The 19,220-nt window shown below is 42.3% G+C and overlaps 1 protein-coding gene across 1 annotated transcript in view; it reads right to left on the reverse strand.

Moving 5' to 3' along the window:
* cdk14 (cyclin dependent kinase 14) overlaps positions 1-19,220 on the reverse strand; it is a 261,388-nt gene that overhangs the window by 231,338 nt on the left and 10,830 nt on the right. Inside the window, exon 2 of the mRNA XM_028580347.1 lies at positions 15,913-15,944. Coding sequence (XP_028436148.1) covers positions 15,913-15,944 — 32 coding nt within the window. The remainder of the gene's footprint in view (positions 1-15,912; positions 15,945-19,220) is intronic.

A 19,220-nucleotide genomic window follows, 5' to 3' on the forward strand; every position in this document is an offset into this window, starting at 1 on the left:
TTCAAAGTAAGTGTACCATAAATAGATTTATTAACTAACCTCTTGTATGTTGTGTATCATATAGTTAAGCTTTATTGATTTGTCAAGTGAACAACAACAACTATGGATAGGGCACTACACGTTAATTAGACAAATTAAAATGAATGAATTAAAAACAGCCAAATTGAGTTTTAGAATGGTATTAGAGTCTGCCGTTTACCTGCCAATATGTATAAATAGTATACAGTGCTGCTCATAAAAATAGCCCCACATCATCACATACCCTTCACCATACCTAGAGATTGGCATGGTTTTATTTCAGTTAGCCTCATAGCTGGTTTGATTTACATTGAGAGATGATTTTATTGAAAGTGCCCCATCTCTAGGTATGGTGAAGGGTATGTGAGGATGTGGGGCTATTTGAATTCCAAAGGCCAAGGGAACTTTATCAGGATGCATAGTATCCTGGATCCATGAAATAACTGGCCTTTAAAAATAAAAATCTGCCTGCCTCTATGGGAATTTAACATAGGGGTGTACTTACTTGTGCCCCCTGTATTTTAAGGAAGGGCATTTATTTATTTACGATACATTATTTATTCACAAAGAAAATTGGTGTCCTTAAAGGTTGGACTTTTCCTACTGTTTTAATTAAGGAATTAAGATCAATTTCCAAAAGATGATTTGTGTATTCCTCTTTTTAGTCAACTTATCATGGGTTCATAAACTTATGAGCACCACTTGTCATTTAACCAATAACGCACATGTAAGTCCAGTTGTTTGCTTTTGGTTGGTTGGTTGGTTCAGTGTCTTGTCGAACAGAATTACAAACGCACCGCATTTTTGGACTTAGGTGATGAGTTATTTTTTGATATATGGCACCTGTCCAAATTTAGTGTAACGTATCTGGTCTTGTCCGTTCCACAGGTAAATGACTGTACAAGCCCCGAATCTGGAAACATTGCTTTGAACACTTCTTCAATCCCGTCATTAGACCTGTAGGAATTGTGGCAGGTCACAGTCCTCAGCACCCAAATCACCTCTGCTCCGAGTGTTGGCATAGAGCCACAAATTGCTCGGAGGTCAGCTGGCATTATTGGCTGTGGATTTCCCATCCTAACATCCAGCGTTGTAGCGTTGACATCGTTGCTAGCGGTAGAAATGGTGTAGCAGAAACTAGACATTACGTGCTGCTGGCGAGCCTTTACGTAGTACGTAGTTTACCAAGTTTGAAATTCTTCCGACGCATAACGCAGTTCACTTCATAAACATTCCCAGGCACCGACCTTAACCAATAATACTCGTTCTTTTCAAGCAATTTGTAATTGAACTTCCATTTCCCCATGTTTCTAGGTGGCTATCAACCATTGCTGTATTACCTGTATGCGGCAAAATTGCAAATCCCACTCTATGGCCACGCCAAGACCCGCCCACGAAGCAGCTCGATTGGTAGGGGTTAGGCATTTGACCTCGGTTAAGGTTAGGATAGCCATGTACAAATGGGGTTACGTTACCTTGCGTAAAAAATATTCAACCTGGCTGGCAGAACAGATTGCCTGCATTTTCGCGGTGACGTAACACAAACATATTTAAGACTTATCCAATCTGAATGAAATACTTTTTAAGGCCTTATTTTTAGGAAAAGTGATTTAAGACTTTTTAAGGACCCGCGGCCACCCTGTTTAAATGGCAATAAACCAGAGCACGTTTTTCTCCCATCCAGGAATGCTGTGTGGACTAGCCAGACCCTCCTCCGCGGCGCTGTGGAGGAAGGTCTGGCAAAGCGAGAATAGCCTAACGTTAACCAACAGACTGCAATCCACCAACCCAGACACAATTTTCCCGTGTCACGTCTTCCATTTCTAGCCCTCCTAAAAATGTCATCCTCCCTCTAAGGGCCTTCTCGGTCTAAAGATGGGTGTGAGATGCTGAAGCAAAACACATTTACACACAGCCAAGCTTTCAGAAACACCTGCAGGTCCACAGACTTGCACAAAATACCCCACACAAACATACACACCGTGACCAAACCATAACCCCTTTTTTGTTATGGTCTGGTGAAAACAGGGACAGAACAATATTCTGTGAAAAAGAAAAGCTGGTATTTACTTGACCGCGAAGGTCAGAAAGTACAATTTTATTTCTCCTCTCTCCTCCCACACACAGGCCATTCATTAAAGGCAATGTTTACCTTGACATTTAAGGCGGACATCAATTATTTTGGCTTGGTGCAAGAGACAAGCAGTGATGGAAAATAACAAAGAACGGATGGATTCTGCCCTGCTATGAAGGTCTAAGAATCCCTTTATGAAGTGATGTGTTCATCAGTTTTGGGTCAGTCAGTGAATCTGTCCAACACCTTGGACATCGCTCATGTGAGATGTGTATACAGGGTTTCTGCAGGTTTCACCATGTCAAATTCAAGACTTTTTAAAGACCTTTATGAATGAAATTTAAGAACTATATCACGACATAGAAGTACAACGGAATGCAGAGTCGCAAAAGTGAATAAATGTATTCAAATTGAATAAAAGCAACACAGAGTAATATTAATCTATATATATACAGCGAATTATATTTGGACGGGCGAAAGAAAGTGAAAACTACAACACCGCAGAAATAAAAAAAACTAATTTCAATAAGCATTAGAGGTAGCGTTACATGGACGTACGGAAATTAAGACCAGTTTAAAATGATTTAAGACCTAGAACTAGTGATGGCCAAATGAAGCTTCAAGAACCATTTTCTTTATTTTCTGAGCCCATTAGATGGCTCATTTGGCCATCACTACCTAGAACACAATACTACTACTACTGCTACTACTACTACTATATATACACGACTTTAAGACTTTTTAAGGCCTAAATTTTGAAGACCCCGCGGAATCCCTTGTATATATTACATATAAAAGATTGCAATGCCTAAATATCATGCTTTATTACTGAAGAAATGGAACATTGTTGGTGTGTTGGGTCTTAACTTCATTACACTTCAGACCAGCAGGAGTACACGACAGAAAGATCCTTTGTCATTGCCTTTAAAAAAAACAAAAAAACAATGGTCATCATGGTGGCCTCGGGGTTTAAGATGCTGAAAACATAACCGCAATGTCCCAGTTTACGTCCGGTCGGGGACTTGTTGCATGTCATCCCCCATCTCTCCCTCCTCATTTCCTGTCAACTCTCTACTGTCAACTACATTACATAAGCAAACATTTCTGAAAAAAAAAATACAAGGTTAAGGTTAGGGAAAGATAAAAAAAAAAAAAAAAAAATATTTGGTTAAAGTTGCACCAATCAATATTTCTATATGAACACTATATCAAAAGACGATGTGTAGGGGCGACCTCTGGCTCACCCAGTAGAGTGTGCGCCCCAATGTAGGCTGAGTCCTTGGCAGCGGCGCAGGTTTAAATCCAACCCGCGGCCCTTTGCTGCCCATTTCCTCTCTTCAAGCTGTCCTGTTGAATAAAGGCTATTAAGCGTACGGCGTGAAGCGCCTGGCACAGGTGCGTTTAGGGCGTGTAAAAATCCACTTTGCTAGTTTATCGGCGGGAAAAAAAGGGTCCAATGCGCCAGGCGCATAGTTCAAAAGGGTTGACCTTAGTGTCTAAAATAATCATAGGGCGTAACATGCAATAAACCAATCAGAGTGTCATCTCCCATTCCCTTTAAAAGCTTTAATTGCTATTATGATGGAGGATTTGCTGAGCAGAAAGGAGAGATTTACCCACTAAACCCACAACATAACCGTCTGATTCACAGTTATACCCCATTCCATTACCCTTCTTATTGCTCATTTCCAGAGATCAACTCTCTCCATCACTTTTTTTTCCTGGTGCACAGTCAGGGCCCATTTCCTGCCTGCACACACACACACCAACAACACAGACCCTCGGAGCATATGGGGGAGCTCCACAGCCTTCAACATGATGGATGTGACATCACATTCAACGCCATCATCGCTGCATGCTCCACGACAGAAGCACAACAGGCCGTCTCCTCATCTCCATTTGCATTTTAATATCTCAGCAATATTTAAACCATTAGGTTCCGTCCAGGACCGATTAGCAGAGGGTTAATTAAAGACGCGATTAGACCACTCCAAATTTATAATGAGATGCTTTCCCTGCCCCCTGTGCTAACACTCGGGGCCTCCCGCTGACCATGATGGCTGAGAGAACTCATTTGTAAACATACTCAATACTACATCTCCCAGAATTACCTCTTCGGGACCCATAGGGTTGGGGTGAGTGGTGGAAGAAGAAGCCTTGCTAATTTGCACAGATAGCGCTAATCCTCGGATGCAGGGGAAGGAAAAAGTTATGCTGAGTAAAATTAAAATAAGTCCTCAATATGGACTCCTCCAGAGGGAAGTGAGAGCCTAGTGAGCGCACGGAGGGTTAACAAGGCTTTCAGTTCGCTTTCAGCTCAGCCATCATCCTCAGATTGGGAACATTTCTGACCCCGAGCCGCGCAGATTAGCCAGCAGCTGTCACAAATCAGATTGACAGAGCCAAGTAAACATGCCCAATGGCGACAACTTGAACTGTGACAATGAGTCGGTCAGGATTAGCCGCTATGGTGGGAGTCATATGGAGGCAAGCGCATGCATAGCACTCAAAGTTAATGAGTTCACTGAAGCTAAAAGGCTATACGCTAAAATTGGGCTCATGGAATGGGACAGCAGATCGCCTCGTGTATATTTTTAACTTCCACTGCGTCTATTCATTTCTTCATTTCCAAAATCCCTAATCTTAACCCTCACCACTATGATCCTGACCTCAGCTGTGGACCGTAGAAAAGCATGGATGTAATGTCTGTGAGGGACGTTTTGGAGCTTTGGTTCACCACTCCTTTGTAGCTTTGTCAGTTACCAGAGCCAGAACATTCGAAGTAGGTCAATGGGAAGAGAGTCTAGTTTGAGTTGAGCTGGGACAAGCAGCAGCCACCCTGATCTACTGTAAGAGGAGACATGTCAATCATGTAAAGATTTCCCAAAAGCCAAGTCAAGACAAAGTTTCCAAGTTTTCCAATAGCAGTTTTTTTTTTTTTTTTTTTTTGATACTACCACAACAGTAAGAGTAGTTTTAATGCAACTTACTTTTCATTCTTTAGCCAATGCATTATTTCTCCAGGTCAACAGTTTTGCATTCAGTGCCCCTTGTTTATAATTTTTTTCCCTACATTTAAAGAGATGGATGCTTCTAGTGGAAGATTCAGATGAGGCAAAACATCTCAGGGCTCTTCTTCAAAAAGGTTTTAATTTTTATAATGCAAATTTCCAAGCGTTTGGTGGTCATTAAACTAGGCACAGACACTAATGTAGTCTAGAGGAAAGAAACTAATCTTTCTAACCTTTCTTAAAAAGGGGGGGGGGGGGTGACACAACATTGTTACATTTTTCATTTGGTTCGGTTTGCTTTCACACTGCACTTTGTCAAACGCACCAAACACTGCAAACACATGTCACGCGATATCAGAATATCCAAAACTCGCCTGACACTTCTGGTCTCAGAAATAATGGAGCAACACCAAATTTATAACGTCTGCTTTAGATGAACGATGAGCAGCTCCCAGACAGCGGGGGAATGAGAGAGAGAGACAATGATGATGGATGTCACACAGACGACCAGCGATGTGTGCTCAGAACAGCTTATGGATCTGAAAGTGATCATCCCTTAAATCATATATACTACTGTAAGTCCGTAAATTGTGTGCAAGGTTGAAATTGCAGGCTAGTAAATGCTCGGTTTTTGGTCCAATTCCTGTATTTGGGTCAGATCGAGTTCTCACATCAAGTGAAGTGAACTCAACTCTAGTTCACTTGGAAGAGAACCTCGACCCCCCATTTTCAAATGGACCAGAGTCTGTTTGATTAGCACCAGAGTTGGGATGAGCTTTCACACCATCCCAAACCAAACGGACTATCTGACCAAACGCTCCAGGGATGGTTTCAAACGGACCAAACGAGGCAGGCGTGAAAGCATCCTTACTCATGAGTAGTAACTCACTACTAAAGTATTATTTTCATTTGAGGTCATCTATCTTTTAGTTATTTTGCTGACTTTGATGACTACTTTTACTTCTACTTGAGAACTTGTTACAATACTTAAAAGGGGAACTCCACCGACTTTACACATCTGCTTACAGATATTGGGGAGTACTAGTGAATATGTGAAAACATTGTATAAAGTCTTTGGCGTCTCCAGAGGGATGTCTGAGTTCTGATATAAAAGTGTTCGAGTAATGTCGGTTGGGTGTGAAGACGACAAGTTTGAAAATGAAAAATATCTGAAAGTATGGAGTTAGAAAGAAGAGATCTTACCAGACGTCTGTGGCCCGCCGCTCATCTCTGCTGCAGGCTACAGGCTACATTAGCCACAACTAGCATTGCAAATCACAATCTCACACCCTATGGCGGGGCAAGTTGCATTGTGGGAAGTGACAAGGAGGAAGAATGTATGGAATAAAAGATATCTCTGGTAGACAGTATCTCTGGTTCTGCTGCATCGATTTTGATTAAAAAAAAAAAAAAAATACTGTCCACGAGTCTGACAGTGTTATAGGAGTTTTAAAAAGGTCTCTGTGGAATCTGGGCTTTTAATTCTGTTAGCTTCAGTTTGCAGCTTCAATGATTGAGAGTTTTAGTGCTCCACAGTGGACCAAATGTAAGGTAATAACCATTATTTACTAATCTGTGTTTCCTAATTAATTATTTGTGTGCACACATTGACAGAATTGTTTTTCTACAGTTGTTACTCCAGATCAATACTAAGCATATTAATTAGATTGGGTATCAGCCAGGATCTGACCAAAGCACATCAAACATACAAAATGTAGTATTTCTGCAGTCACTCAGTTTATAGTGCTGCACCAATCTCTGGCCTTATGTCACCTTACATGTAAAAATTATTCCAATGAGTTACGCACAGTGAGGCTTAAACATGTTCAATTTGGGCAAAAGAGAGATGTGGTATTGGGTTAGGATGCATCCCTAATGTTTACATGCACATGTTTAAGGGATGTATGTATGTATGGATGTACACACACACACACACACACACACACACACACACTGTCTACACACACACACACACACACAATCTACACACACACATACACATATGTCTTCATTATGTTCCGTTAATATAAAAAATATTGCTACTGCTTCTACTTTTTCTACTTCTGCTGTGTGTTTTTGCTGGATTGGCTGTGTTCTTTGGCAAAATTTAGTGGGTTTTCCTAAAGTGACTGACTGAAACAAGCCGAGTGTGAAGTGTCAAGTTGGGGAGTGGAGGTTAACGACGGTCAGGTGCTTTGAGTGATTAGCCAGGGTGTGGCCTCCCCACCTGGAACGGACTACATAAGAAAGCTCAAATCAGACCAAAGACTTAGAGTGCATTTGACTTCTGAGGATAAGTTTTAAGTCTTGGTAGTGAAGTTAAATCATGTGACCAATGTCAACAACCAATGGGTGCTCTCCCTCCAGCACCAAACAGGAAGCAGCAAACGGCTAGATCCAGTGTTGTTCATGGTTGTTATGGCATTGCGCTAAGCTAAACGCTAAAGTTGCCGATTTTCAACCCTTCTGAAGAGAGTCATCCAACGGGAGTTTTACCGGCAGATAAACGCTGGAGACATTCCTCTGCAAATGTACGGAAGAACAGAATATCGGCAAACTTTCCCTTAAGTTACCAGCTAATGCTAGCAGTAGCTAGCTAGCTTGGTTAAATCCAATTGTAGTCTTGCAATGGGTCACCCTGCAAGATCCCCAGTCTTTACAGATTATGACAGTCTTTAACGTTAGATGTGAGATGGTGTCACGTCTTTTCAAAGTCTGTCCAAAAGTCTTCTAGTGTATAGTAGGTTTTACTGCAACAACATATCACAGTATGGTATATTAAGAACCGAGCGCTTTACTCGATTCCATATGCACGTTCACTGCTGACTGCCAACACACACGCACTGCAATACATGGAATTCATTTCAGAGGTGTAAATGTGATGAGTGATCACATATCCTACACACTAACTGAACTCCACTAGACATTCAACGCTGTGCTATATTCAGTATATTCACTACCTCCAAGCAAGTACAGGAGTCAGAGGTTGCTGCTGAAAGCACCGAGCTCCCTCAGGCCTGCTGGATGATACTTTCTCCAGCACTGTAATGCTGCTACGATCAAATCAGACTCGGATCGTCTCTCTATGGGCCTGATGGAAGAGAGCCATGTATCAGCCGAATGCTATGGAGGCTGGCTCAGGATCAAGCATGCAGTTTAGGCATACACCCTATACCAGCAACAACATCCAGCTTGAGTCGGTTTTATGTGGGGGGGGAAAAAAAATGAAAATGCTTCAAGGTTTTTAATTGTAATAAGCTTAAAATAATCAGACACACCTAGGGCAAATATTTCCTTCCGTCACCACTGTTCCTCTGACCAAGTCAAGACAATCTCATTCTGACTCGATACTTAGGTATCACTTTTCTACTACAGCTGGCATTTTTTTTAAACAGAAGTGACAGATAGCGTGTAAAGAGGCTTATGTTAGAAGCCCAGCGTGAGGAAATGTGTGAATTCCTGGCTGTGATTACTGCCAGACAACTCTCGGAGCAATCCTCGGAATGCTAGTCAGAGCGTGACCTCACACAAACACACTTCCCAGGAGTATGAAATGAGCGAATAAACTAAATAAATAAATAAAAATGTGAAATGAATAAGACACCCAGTGTTTTCTGCTGTGGAAGCTCTTTTCTCCTACTGTAGCGTATACGGCTGTGGCTTGTTGTAATCCTCTGCTAGGTAGCCGGCTCACGTCGCGCCACCCTCCTGAATTTTTTGTGTCTGAGATATGACCGAGACAATGAGTGTCTGACAATGACAATAGCCATCTGATATGTATTGTGTCTGCAATTACAGAGTGTGCAGAGGCTGCCTGTCCTTCAGCAGAGACAGAGTGCCATGTTTCTGGAGCTGCTGGGGGATCCTCCACAATGCAATCGCACCAAAGGACCTTTGTTTGTCTTAGAAATCTCTCAGGAACACGGGTTCACATGCAGCCCTGGTGCTGAGGAAACCATGAAACAAAAAGGTCATCAAAAAGGTTGAACCTGAAAATGAACTAATCCGGTCTGAAAGCCGTTCCTAAACCAGCGCCTTTCATTTCTAATCCTCATGCCGTTTACTGTATCCATCCCTTATCGTGATTCCATGTGACCTTTGACCCTGGCTCTCTTCTGGAGGATGCAGCCAGAAGACACAAGCTGAGGGTCTTATAATGTGGGCGGACTGGACGTCCAAAGTAGAGAAGGGGGATATCGGACGGTAACATTCCACAGCGAGGTCAACTGATCCGAGACATGGGTCGCAAACACTCTTATCAAGGGTGTAGGGACGAGTCTATGACCGCCACAATGCGCTCCTTGATGCACGTTGAACTGCTTCCAACCCACCTCGCCCTAGTCAATATCGACGGCGTTTCATTGCCAGGATTGCTCCGGTGCCACCGGAAGTTCGGCCAGATGTCAGTCACCTTCCTCTATCTTCGTGTTGCCGTTCTAAACTCTGATGGAATTATGAGGACTATGGGTCACTGCTGTCAACCGCTTGAACGTACACGTTTCACCAAAACAAGTTCTTTCCCGAGGCTATTTTGCAGACTCACCGTAGCTCCGTCCGGCAAGACGATTGTGATTGGTTTAAAGAAATGCCAATAAACCAGAGCATGTTTTTCTCCCATCCCGGAATGCTGTGTGGACTAGCCAGACCTTCCCCCGCGGTGCTGTGGATATTCGTCTGCCAATGCGAGACTAACCTCGACCAGTCACACTCTTTTATCGGAGGTCTTTTATCTCTGCGGATTTGCAGGTTGATAGGTGCTAATGCTTTTTCTCCTCCTCCACAGTCATCTCTGGTGCTCTCTGGCTCAACGTTTTATTAATTTCATGTTAAGCTTTGCATCCACAACCATGAAGGACACAAAAGCCAATGGATCTTCACCGCGACAACCAGAGAGCGCTTTAATCAACAGCTTTTCCACTGTCATTTCAGGGAACGTTATCAACGCACCATACGGATTAGAATTTTCAAAGCCGTCAAAATAAGCATCGGTAATTGAACTTCAACCAGACAAAAATCAATTGAAAGGGGCTCTATCTTCGCGGGTTTGCCCTCTATGCATGCTAATTTTCTATTGAGAAACTCTTCACCTCACCTTTCTGTCCTTGCTTTTAGAAAAAGAGGGATGTTGTAAACCAAAAGTGAAATACACTGTACAAGGAAGGAAAAATCTGCATATGCATTCCCCTCACCGTAAACAAGACAGTATGAAAACAGACACAACATATGCTGCCGATAGCATTTCTAAATTATTCAGGGCTTTATGGTCTGAGAGATGTTTGCTAAATGTGATCCAATCTGTCATTCACCCTGTGAGGAGGTCTCACAAGGGAAAACACATCATGTGAGCTATTTTGTCCACTCTTGATTCTTCTTCCGCTTCCAGCTCCAATTCAGCTCAGGATGAGAGTGGGAGCTCATGGTTAATTCAATCATCTATGTGTGTTATTAAGTATAGTAATTGAATATACTAATGTAAGTATTACCGCCACAAGGCTCAAGAGCTGCAAAGTGGGAGGACTTACTTTAAGTGTCCAATGTTGAGGAGGGAAATCTTGTGTACGTTTTCTGAAGTGACAGCAAGTTGGTTTGTATGGCTATATGAGGTGATCAGAAAATGAGTTTACATGCAATAAGGTAACCTGGTTACTGTAAAATCAACATCTAATGCAGCAGGTCAGTAATCAGATTTCTCCCATATCCCCACTTTGAAAGTATGGTCACACGCCAGCTGTAGAGGATTGTATCAATGACCGAAAATCTGCGTAATGAGGTTGGTTTGGGTAGTGGATGGGTCAAACAACACAGGACTTTCACCCAAGAGTTGTGGGTAACCCCACCCATGATCTTTTCCTAAACCTAACTAGACCGTTCTTGTGCTGCATGTCAGTTAAGTGTACATCCCGACCCAGAGCATCAAAAAGTGATGCCAAGAGTCCCAACCAAGTGCGTCTAAATATGACGCCAAAGGGCTCGACGCGAGTCTCGGGACTGCCAAAAGTGACGCCAAGAGTCCCAAACCGAGCGGGTCTAAATATGACGCCAAAGGAGACTTTTTGCGTCAATAACAAAACGCCGAAGGCACCTAACCAAGCTTCGCATTTTGACGCGATAGGAGTGAGAATGTGTTGATTTAACCCATCCTCGGCATTAGGAGCAGTAAACGGCCACATAGCAGCGACCGGGGTAACACACCAATCAAACAGGAGGTTTGCAGTGAAGTTAGTCAAACTGATTTGGCGGAGGAAATGAAGCTGACCGATAAAACTATTAGGCAAAACGTCCGTTACAGACGGCCTGCCTGCTTCAGCTTTGACCTGCTGTACCTGCCGTAGTGCTGAACAGAGGGACTGTTAGCAACATCACAACTTTGCTCACTTTCAGTTTCACCTTCAGCCAACGTGGCTAAACTGATGGATTTGTGTACAACCTGTATAACCGTCTTCCTGCTCCTGCGTCTTTCCCCATGCACTGGACCTATTTTTAGCGATGTTGAAACGTTTGGAGAGCTCAACAAGTACCAGGTTATCATTTCCAACTAAACTGATGGCAAAAGCTACTAAAATGAAAACAAAGTTGTAATAAATGACAGTTGTCCTCTAAATTATCCAGGATACTTTTGTGTTTCTTTGTGGATATCATAAAAAAGATATAGTATAAATATAGGAATATACTGTATGGTGGTGAAATACCTTATTATTATTATTATTATTACTACTAATTCAAGGTGGTAAAACATGAAAAATGAACACTGTTTAATTCCATTAGGATTATAACTTAAGACTTGTACCGTGACAAAAACAGATGAGAGCAGCAGAAATCATGACACAGAATCCCTGATATTCATTTTCCTTTTTTTTTTTTTAAACAATCCACAGAATTCACAATGATTCACGCTCCCTGCAACTAATGAGAGCATTTTGCTTTTAATGGATTCCCCAAGGGCTTCCAGTAATTGAGAAACACATTTGTTGCATACATTTTTGATGCCGACACCAAACACATGACATTATTCAGCTCCAGTTGGGAGTGAGAAAAGAGAAAGAGGTTGGAGCATGACAAAGACAAAATGGGAAGCGACAAAGAGTCAGAAAAAAGGGACAAAGCACAAGAAGACGAGAACGATTCAAAGAGGGCAAAGAAAAAAAATCATTACCTCAGAAGCAATCACAACACTTCAAGTTAAAATGTTATGGGCAACTTTCTGTGTCACAAAGCAGATATCCTCAATAATCAAGGCCTACCACAGGCTCTTTCTGTTGAGTTCAGCACTTTTACCACAGATTCAGATTAAGCCAGTCACGTTCAGTATCGGTTTCCATTAGAGACAGAGAGACAGACAAAGAAAGAGAGACACAGAGAGAGAGAGAGAGAGACGGAGAGATAGACCGAGGCCTAAAACCTTCAGCCATTTGTAACAATTTACACGGGAGCACTTTCTTCTGGAATAAATCTCCCTGAACACGTCTTCTGTTCATTTGTCACTCGGTATCGTATAGCTTTATTGGTCTATATTAACGGATGTCTTTTAAACAATGCCGATAGGCTTTCATGGGACAGTGTCACTCAAATCTTCCTAAGCCAATGTCAAAATAATGTGCAAATAAGAAATGCAAGTTTTAGACACAAATCTCTTCCATTAGTGAGTTTGAGAGTAAGATAGATAGATAAGTTTGCTCAGTGAGAATCCCTTCTCTTTCCTGTAGCAAATGTGTCCATCTTGTACATGTTATTATAATTCTAGCGAACCTGAATCTTGATAGCATTACCAGCATTCAAGCATAATTAATCTGATTCGTCACATTCGCTCTCCACATTTCTCTGGTCATGCGTTCCCTCCTGTAATGGCTCTACACCTCCGGGAGGGGAGGGCCAGCCCCCCAAATTGAGAACCACTCCCTTTGACAATAGAAGAGGCTGATCAGAAAATGCCCATATGAACTACTTTACTAATGATGAACAACGTTATCCTGACGATAGGAGCACCAGATCAGACGAATGGCCCTTTTTTGTCATTTAGGTTGGACGACTTGTTGGATCTATATTTCATCAAATGTGATGTAGATTTCAAGACAACAAACCTATGAAAAAAAAGCCGTTTGAGACTCTGCCTCTCGGCCTGACTAGACATCTCAATGGTTTAAACAGACACATAGTTTCCTATTCATCGTGACAAATGACCATCAGTTCAACAGACACAAGTGGCAAACAAGCTCTGAGTCTATGTCTGCCTCTCTCAGACACACACATACTATCACACTGCTGTCCATATGTTCACATACTGTAGCTGTAGGCCATCATTCAGGTTTCTTGCAAACATCATGCTGCTGGACAGGAAGGAGTCATTTTCCTTCCGAGATTCTTCACATTCTTCCTTAGCAGCAAGGCCCATTTATAGCGAATGGTCCAAGCCATTTCCCATGGCACTGGCTTCTCGAAATGGTGTGCTTCGCGTTGTTTCACCACAAAAGTCCCTTCGTGAACGAGAACATGGGCTATATCTCCTTATCCAAACAATCGCGGGAAGCTTGGCAAACAGCCCTGTTGCCAAACATACGTGACGCTCATGATATCCGAGCTCTCATGTCCCTTTGCCAACAAAAATAAAGATTTCCCCAAAGTCCTCCTAATGGGAAAATCTTACAGTGTAGCATTCCTCATTTCCCCCCATCTACACCCAACCACCCCACTACAGCTGAGGCTGCCGGATGGGAGCAAACTCAGCTTCTCTTCTCTACAATGTTCTCTCATCTCAAGGTTCGTCTGTTGTCATCCTACAACACAGGGTTGCACGACTAAATGCAAGTTATAGTCCACTTACAAAGCAAAAACAAAAATAAACTATTTTCTATAAATATTTTATTCCCGTTGCTAAGTCTTATTTCATCCATTTTCTATTTTCCTGCGACTAGGGTTGGGCATTGTTTTGATTTCAACAATTCCGATTCTTCCCTTTGATTCCGGTTCTTATCGATTCTCTACTCGATTCTTTGAGGGGTGGAGTTGAAACGGGTCACATGCTTACTTCAAAGATAAGAGGAAGATTATATTTTGATTCAGTGGGGATTTACAGCTTTACCAGGCTGTTTCAACGTAAAATAAAGCCAGATTTTAGAGCGCTGCTTTCCTGTGCTCCATGGCTGCAACACTCACTGGCAATGGCAATTTTTTTCACTTAATTGCCGTTTTTCTTTTTTTTTTTAAAGATAGTTTTTGGGACATTTTAGCCTTTAATTGATGGGTCAGTTGTAGACAGGAAAGGTGGGAGAGAGAGGGGGACCACATGTAGCAGGTCGGAGTCGACCCTGGGCCGCTGCATTAAAAGCGTAACTCTCGCCAAAATGCAACCTAGGTCCTTTTTGTGAATGTACACGAGTCAAACCTTCGTTTACAAGCATAATTCGGACGGAAGCGTCACTTTTAAAATATACCGTATTCTCTTTTTTCGGTCAAATGGCCTTTTGAATGGGATTGGTAGGGGCACTTTTATGCTAGCCTCAAAATAGCTATTTTTTAAAACACTAAGAAGGCTCGACACAACATGAAACGTTGCTCGAAGTATCACCAGGGGCTCTACACCTTAACGAAAGCATTGACAACATTGTTTGGGTACCCAGAGTTAACTAAAAAGAAAGATTTTGAACAACTCACCGTAGGTCTTGTTGTTTCCAGCCGCTACCACCTCGGCAGTCAAAACAAGTCGATATCAAAACAAGCACCCACAGATTTAGTATATCCCGTGGTCAACGGTGTAGTTAAGGTGTAGAGCCCCTGGTGATACTTCGAGCAAAGTTTCATGTTGTGTCGAGCCTTCTTAGGGTTTTAAAAATAGTTATTTTGAGGCTAGCATAAAAGTGCCCCTAACACTCCCATTTGACCAAAAAACACGAATACGGTAAATCTTCCATCCTAAATATGCTTTTAAACGAAAGTTTGACTTGGGTACATTCACAAAACGACCCTAGGTTGCATTTTGGCGAGATTTACGCTTTAAGGACTGAGCCTTGGTATATGGGGCGCACGCTCTACCAGGTGAGCTAACAGGGTGCCATGTTAGCCGTTTTTTTGTGCAACCACAATTAATTGCTAACATTAGCTAAGGTCCTAAGGAGTATGAATGTTGATGGTAATTGTTGATTTTATGTTCATTTAAGAACAAAATACCATGTTTTATGATAATATAGAGGCATGGTTTACGTCCAAGGCTGTGTACTTGTGTTATTACATTATCTGGGTCACATGACCGTGATATTTAACCAAAACGTGACATAACCAAGAGATGTATTCTGGGATTCAATCAAAACTTTAATGTGTTTGAAAAGGTAATACATAAATACATATTTTTGAATTTGGTTAAAAGAGACGACTGTTTATTTCTGAGACAATTAATTGCACAGTAAAAATTTGGAATTGTTACAGTCCTAGTGAGCACTATGTGTGAGGTCGGTAGTGGGATGGCTGTGAAACAAGTGTGGAGCCCTGGGTGTACTCGTACAGAGAGAATGTGGTTGGTGCATTTGCATGGTGTCTCATTTGGCGGGCCAGAGAAGGGAATGACCCTGAGGGACGCCTCTGAGATGAGACGGAAAACCACGACGCTCCACACATGAATATATTACACACCATATGCACTGAGCTACAGCAACATCCAAAAGAAAAGAAAAAAAAATCAACTGCAATGCAGTCCTGACAACATCTGGCCAGCAAGACCTTGGTGAATAATTTGAGTGAAAAATACAGCGTCCAACACTGTGCAAGTAGCTCTGAAACTGGGCCACCAGCTTCCTAAAATTCACTTGTTTTTCCTCTTACCTCATCAAAGCCGCTGTCCTCTTTCTTGAAAGCTGCAAAAAGAAGAAAGGAAGAGAGAATCAGACACTGCTGGTATTGACATCTTTTGAAGAATGAACACAAAAAAAAAAAAAAAAAAAAAAAAAAAAGTCTAATGGTGGAGATGCAGCAGAGCACAGAACCGTGTCACAGGAAATCATTCTGCACTCATTAAAGCGAGTCTAGGTTTGGATAGTCGGGGTGACGGCTCACTTGGAGTTTCATCAGAGTGGGGCAGAGAGCAACACTAGCAGGGATGGAAACATTACTAACAGATTCTACCCACGCTGCAATGTTAACCTTTATGGCTATGGGTTACATTTTTCACTTTGGTTAACAATAAGAGATAGGGCGTTTGTGCTGCATTCATGCGGTGAATGATTGGAAAAATAAGCAACTGGGAAAATTCACATTACATTGTGAGATAGGGAATGTCTTGGCGGAGGTCTGCGCTCTCCGAGTGTGCTCCTCTGTTTTTAGCAATATATCCATTTCTACTTGAACTGTTTGTATTGTATTTTGTACTAAAAATCTAAATTTCAAAAAAAGTGTCCTGTGATACCACAATCCTTTTCAAAAGTAAAAGTATATAAAAGCTTTTCAGTTATTGGTTCTGTCTACATCCACAATGACAAGCTACAGTGTTCCTCACATTAGTTGCAGGGGAAGACAGCATTGCACTTGACATCAATATCCTTCAGATTTATGAGGCCGAGGGTATAATCAACTGTTTGTTTCTGCAGCTTTGATTGCCCAATCACTCTCATAGCTCAGGAAGCTTGTGGAGAGCATTGTTAATAGGCAAACGATGATTCTTCAGTTATCTCCTCACGATGTTTCTGTTGTCTACAGTAATGAGAAAGGCAGTACAGATGGCGAAAGGACAGCGTGCTCTGGGGGCTTTGTGTAGAAAAGGCTTATTTTTATGTCAGAGTTACGCAGAGATGAGATGCTGACGGTATGATAACCTTCAGAAAAAATATCACAGTTTCACAGTATTGCGATATTGCAATTTCAGCTTTAAAAAGCAGCTTAAAAAGCAGCGTTGGACGGGCCCTCGCGCCTCTGCGCGCGTCGGGGTTACTGGCGGTCATGTCCGCCCATGTTTAATATCAGACTGATGACACGACTGATAATAATGATACAGTTGAAAGGGTGGCGCTGTAACCGCTTAAGCAAACATTAGCTTCTCAAGCTGCCGCTGTATTTATATAGCACTTTTCTAGTCTTAAAGGAATACGCCACCGTTTGTTGAAATAGGGCTTATCACGGTCTACCCTGGCTGTAGATAGGTGGGCCAACACATTTTTGTCTCAATGCAAGTAACTAGGTTGCTTTTTTGTCTTTTGTTGGCTCACTTTTACTCACAACATGCTAACCGGCAACATAGGATTCCATTCACTATGCTAAGCTAACTAGCGGCAGCGCTGCCGGTGTTGCACCGGACTAAAACGATGCATGCACAAAAAATGCGTTGGCCCACCTATCTACAGCTAGGGGAGACAGTGATAAGCCCTATTTCAACAAACGGTGGCGTATCCCTTTAACGACATACTCAAAGCGCTTTTACATGGGCTGCATCTCACAGTCCTTATTTGATAGCTCCGCGACTCCTCGGCCCTCGGCTGAACCGGAAGTTGTTCTGTCCCTCCTCGGTGAAGGCCGTCTCAAAGCCCTTATATCTGCCGCGAGGACCGAGGAGGGATCATCAAGGAGCGATCACCAAGGAGGGATCATCAAGGAGGGATCACCAAGGAGGGATCACCAAAGAGGGATCATCAAGGAGGGATCACCGAGGAGCAATCACCAAAGAGGGATCATCAAGGAGGGATCACCGAGGAGGGATCACCAAAGAGGGATCACCAAGGAGGGATCACCAAGGAGGGATCACCAAAGAGGGATCATTGAGGACCGATCACCGAGGAGGGATCACCAAATAGGGATCATTGAGGACCGATCACCGAGGAATGACGAATTCATGGGACGCTTCAGGAGGAAAGGACACTCGTTGCCTCTCTCCTCCCGTGATTTTCCTCGCGTCTCTACCGTGCCTCCTCGGTGGGAGGAAGGGAGGCAAGTGGAGGACTCGAGGAGGCGATTTAAGAGACATGAGAAGCACCGACAGTCTTGCCCAAGGACACTTCGACATGGGACTGCAGGGCCAGGGATCAAACCACCAACCTTCCGATTGGTAGGTGCCCACTCTACCACCTGAGCCCCAGCCGCTCGCTAATTGGCTAATAATAGTAATAGCCTATGTGAAGTTAAACAGTGGATTCCATCAGCTGTGTTCGACCAGCTGTATGGTATTAACTTTCGAAAACTACCATTTAGTTCGAAAACTAAATCATTTAGGCGTTTTTAAAACGGTAAAAACCGACACCGGCCCACAGAGAAAATATAAACCAGACAGCCAAGAGTTTCTCCTGCTGCAGAACTCTGCCGGCAGGCAATTAGCTTTGCTTAGCATAAAGACTGGAAGCAGGGGGAAACTAAACCCACCAGCACCTCTAAATTAACACATTGTGTTCCGCTTGTTTAATTTGTATTCAACATGAAATGTAAAAACTGCATGTTGTGGTAGGACGGGGGTTATGTGCAGTAAATATTATTTGGCATCATCCCTGACTTCATAGTTACAGGACAGATATGAGAGTGGTACCTTTTTTCTCATCTAACTCTTGGCAAAAAAAAGAAAATAAGCATATTTTGTTAGAAACAAATCGTTCAGCCCTAGATATTACGTATGACAGTATTTCTCATGCAGAGAGAGGATCAAACTGGATCTTAATGGGGATTAAGAGATTTCACATTTCTCATGTTAAAACCAACCCGCGCAGAAAGCATGTGCTAAAACACTTATGGGACTTTTTGCAATGTTATATGAATAAAAAGATATTTTGAAAACTTTCCAGAAAAAAAAAAATCTGATTCATCTTCATCTTATATGTGCTGAGGGATAGTCTCAGGGACACTAAGTGAACAATGTCAAAAGATTTAGATTGTGATGCTGCTGAGATGCTGTCAGAGCATTCCCCTCTCATAAGCAGAGCAATATAGTTATTTCTAGAGTGCATACCGAAAATAATACTCACGTTCTGAAGGAAATAATGAGAAGGAGAAATATTACAGAGAGAAAAGAAGACTGTTTTCCCCAAACTCACTGCAGAAAAACAGCACAAAAAAAGAAAAGAAAAGATAAGAAATGCCACTTCTGCCTTAAAACCCATAACACCTCATTACTGCTTGTACAGCCTTTCATACCGCATCTCTCACTTGGAAAAAAAAAG

The sequence above is a fragment of the Perca flavescens genome, chromosome 6 (genome assembly GCF_004354835.1).
Source record: "Perca flavescens isolate YP-PL-M2 chromosome 6, PFLA_1.0, whole genome shotgun sequence".
NCBI classification, from domain to species: Eukaryota; Metazoa; Chordata; class Actinopteri; order Perciformes; family Percidae; genus Perca; species Perca flavescens.